This window comes from Aplysia californica, unplaced genomic scaffold (assembly GCF_000002075.1).
Source record: "Aplysia californica isolate F4 #8 unplaced genomic scaffold, AplCal3.0 scaffold00008, whole genome shotgun sequence".
Classification (NCBI taxonomy): domain Eukaryota; kingdom Metazoa; phylum Mollusca; class Gastropoda; order Aplysiida; family Aplysiidae; genus Aplysia; species Aplysia californica.
The window spans coordinates 1,980,785-1,983,920 of record NW_004797278.1 but is presented as its reverse complement, the minus strand read 5'-3'; the positions used below and the strand labels follow the sequence as shown (position 1 = coordinate 1,983,920).

General features: G+C 41.5%; 1 protein-coding gene across 2 annotated transcripts in view; it reads left to right on the top strand.

Moving 5' to 3' along the window:
- Positions 1-3,136, top strand: part of LOC101851161 (spondin-2) — a 20,439-nt gene that overhangs the window by 12,408 nt on the left and 4,895 nt on the right. For both annotated transcript variants that reach the window (XM_005089706.3, XM_005089707.3), the window contains exon 2: positions 2,795-3,009. In XM_005089706.3, the coding sequence (XP_005089763.1) occupies positions 2,795-3,009 (215 nt within the window). The remainder of the gene's footprint in view (positions 1-2,794; positions 3,010-3,136) is intronic.

Sequence of the window (3,136 nt, the reverse complement as noted above, 5' to 3'; positions counted from 1 at the left end):
GAATATGGGCTATAAATATGTTATTCATTATCATCATCATCATCATCATCATCATCATCATCATCATCATCATCATCATCATCACCATCACCATCATCATCATCATCATCATCATCATCATCATCATCATCATCATCATTGTTGTTGTTGTTGTTGTTGTTGTTGTTGTTGTTGTTGTTGTTGTTGTTGTTGTTGTAGTTGTTATTTCTACATTCATTGAGATACTAAAAAACATCCGCCTTTCAACTTCCCGGCCGGTAGCGTCAATGACTTCGTACGTCTAATACTATGTTGAGTGCGTATCTTGCATTTAAGAGCAGGAGCAAAGATATACATATTATTGTTCTAAAATACATAGGGACGGAAAAAAGACAAGTTTATCAGTGCCAATCGCGACATCAGAAAAAACTAAATGGTCTGTTGGTTGTTGGGGATGCATTTGCAAGAGACTGAACCATGTTGTTGAATTTTTTATTTTTTTTAATGAAAAACTTTGTCCTAGAGATTTATTTTATATGGAAAAAAAAGCCCAGATATTAGATCTAATTGTTAAAATTTGCTCACCTGCGACATCTGTGGACGGAGCTTCCAACAACGAACAAGGACCCGAGAAATATCAAGAAACTAATGGAGAATATTGAGAAAGATTTATGTCAAGAACACTTTTTTTTCAAATGCTTTGTTAATATTCCTCTCTTTCCAAGATCAAACCAAGTTACGAATACCGCTCTTGCTCCAGGCGATATTTCCCATTTAGAACCGCGGACAATACCCGCAATGTTTACGTGTTTACGTCTCGTTTGTTGGTGGTATATTTTTGTTTCCCGTAAATGCTGTGCTCTTTGGCGACGAGGGTAGCAGACGACAAAACATTGCGCAATGACAAGAAGGAGATAAAAAAAAAAGTAGGTTTTTACCCCTCTCCTGTAGACCTCCCGTGAAGAGTATAGTCGTGTTGGCGAAGATGGCACCCGTTAGCTTTGTTTTTGCGCATCACACAAAGGCGAAGAAGGAGAGATTCATTACTTTTAGAATTCGGTATCGGAAAAGCGGTGCTAACAGTCAAAGATAGTAAATGTAGACTCTTTGTAACAGTATATTCTGGAGACGCATTCTGTACAACTTCTATTCTATTTTACACCTGGTCTTTCTTTTGTGATAATATGAAACTCTTGGAATCGTGCTGACTCTTCTGTAAAAGGGAGAGTCTATGTTGGGTTAAACTACTTCCGTTTAAATTTAAAATGTATGTAACGCATCAATACCCATATCCACGGATTCCCCAGTCAACAGCTAACAGAAAACTGGCTGCAAAACTTTGAAACTGGACTCGCATGATGACAAAGGTGCTAGGATTACAAAATACTCTAGGTCTACTTGGCCCTCTCATTGGGTTACAGACATCCAATATTCCAAATGCATGTTTTCAACTACATTTCTTTGCTCTGAAACACACACCCTGAATTAATGCCAACATAACCCCGAATGAAAATGGTGCAAGTATGATCGCGAAGTCACACAACTTTCAGCAGCGATGATCACCACAATCTAGGGGTTGGATATCTCGAGGGTGGCAGAAAGGGGGGGGGGGAAGGGGGTTACTGTGTCCAAGCGTATGTAAGAAGCTTTCTGTAGTAAGCTAAGTAAATTTATTTAATGAATTCCTGCAAAAAGTAGTAAGAATTCCGACTATAAACTAAGCATAGAAATTCAGATCCACCAAACGTTAGCAAAGATACCGGTACTAAATTGTATGTGATATGTAACACTAGTAGGTCTTTTATTTGCGCGTTACTTAGCTGCCGTGTGCGGAGAGTCGAACGAAGCAATACGTTGCCAGAAAGAATTTCCGTAATCGGAGACGTTTCAACTCCGTTGCCCTCTGTGACAGTTGTACAGGTATCGCCTCTTCACGTCACGTGTCACTTTACACATTGCCCACTTGTGGCCACGTTTACGGAGACAAGAATATTATGCTTTGTTTCCCCCTGGTACACGTGTATATTGGTCGAAGCAACAGCTTAGCGTGATCTGTGCTTTTCCAGACGAACAAGGCGTGCTTCGTGCCCTTTGATCACGAAAAAAGGATAGTCATGGTTACTCGTTGATAACTGCGATCTCTGTAAGCTGAGAGTCCTGTGTAGACCGGTGTCTGTGGCTCGGTAAGGCGCTTTGCTGTCGCACTCAGAAGACCTGAGTTCGATTCTCGTATGGGAAGAATCTTTGTCCAGTGACTCGGTCTTTCTACTTTGACATTGTGTTCTACTCAGCTCGGGTTAGCCCTGGCTGTCAAGGAAGACAAAGAAGTTGAATCCAATTAGGGTCGGTTCAGTAGGCGGAAGCATCAGATTTGAAATGGCATACAGAACAGATACTCATCATTTATGACTGTCTCATATCGGCATCGTGTTCAACAGAATACGTGTACATTAGTGTACATACATGTATTTCCAAACCATCACTACTGACGTCTGTTTTACTATAATGGTTATAGCTTTTCATCTTATATATGTATTCTAATAATACGAGAGTTTGAATCTTAGAAGGAAAAACACGGGGGCTCTCGTGGCCTAGAGGGTAAGGTGTTTGATTCTCATTCAAAGGTCCTGGGTTCGAATCCGGGTAGCATTGGACAATTTTTCTTCTCTAAAATTGTCTCCTTTTACCTCCTTCCCTGCTCATGTACATGTGATTTTCTTATACGGGTGACTGTTAGAGCCGCTTCGACTGTCTTTCGACATCAACTGTAAAACATTTACGACCAGTGAACACGCCATGGTGTATCCGTCCTCAGGCCGGACCCACAGCTCCAGCTACACGCTGTGGAGAGAGGGCGAGAACGTGACGTACGCTGTGCAGAAGATGGTGGAGGAAGGAGACCCGACCTACCTGCACAGAGAGACTGCCCAGGGACACTACCACGTCCTGGACTCCTTCACGACGCCGCCCATCAAGGCTGGTGTTGGTCAAACCTCTGCGGTCATCACTCTGGACGGGACTCATACGCAGGTATTATCCTCTTACCCCCTCGCGGCTCACGTGCTGAGGTCAATATTATATAAAGCAATCCCAAACGTTTCCAACTTTTATTTTATTGATTTATTGATTTTTGTTATAATTTTATTTATTTTTTTTA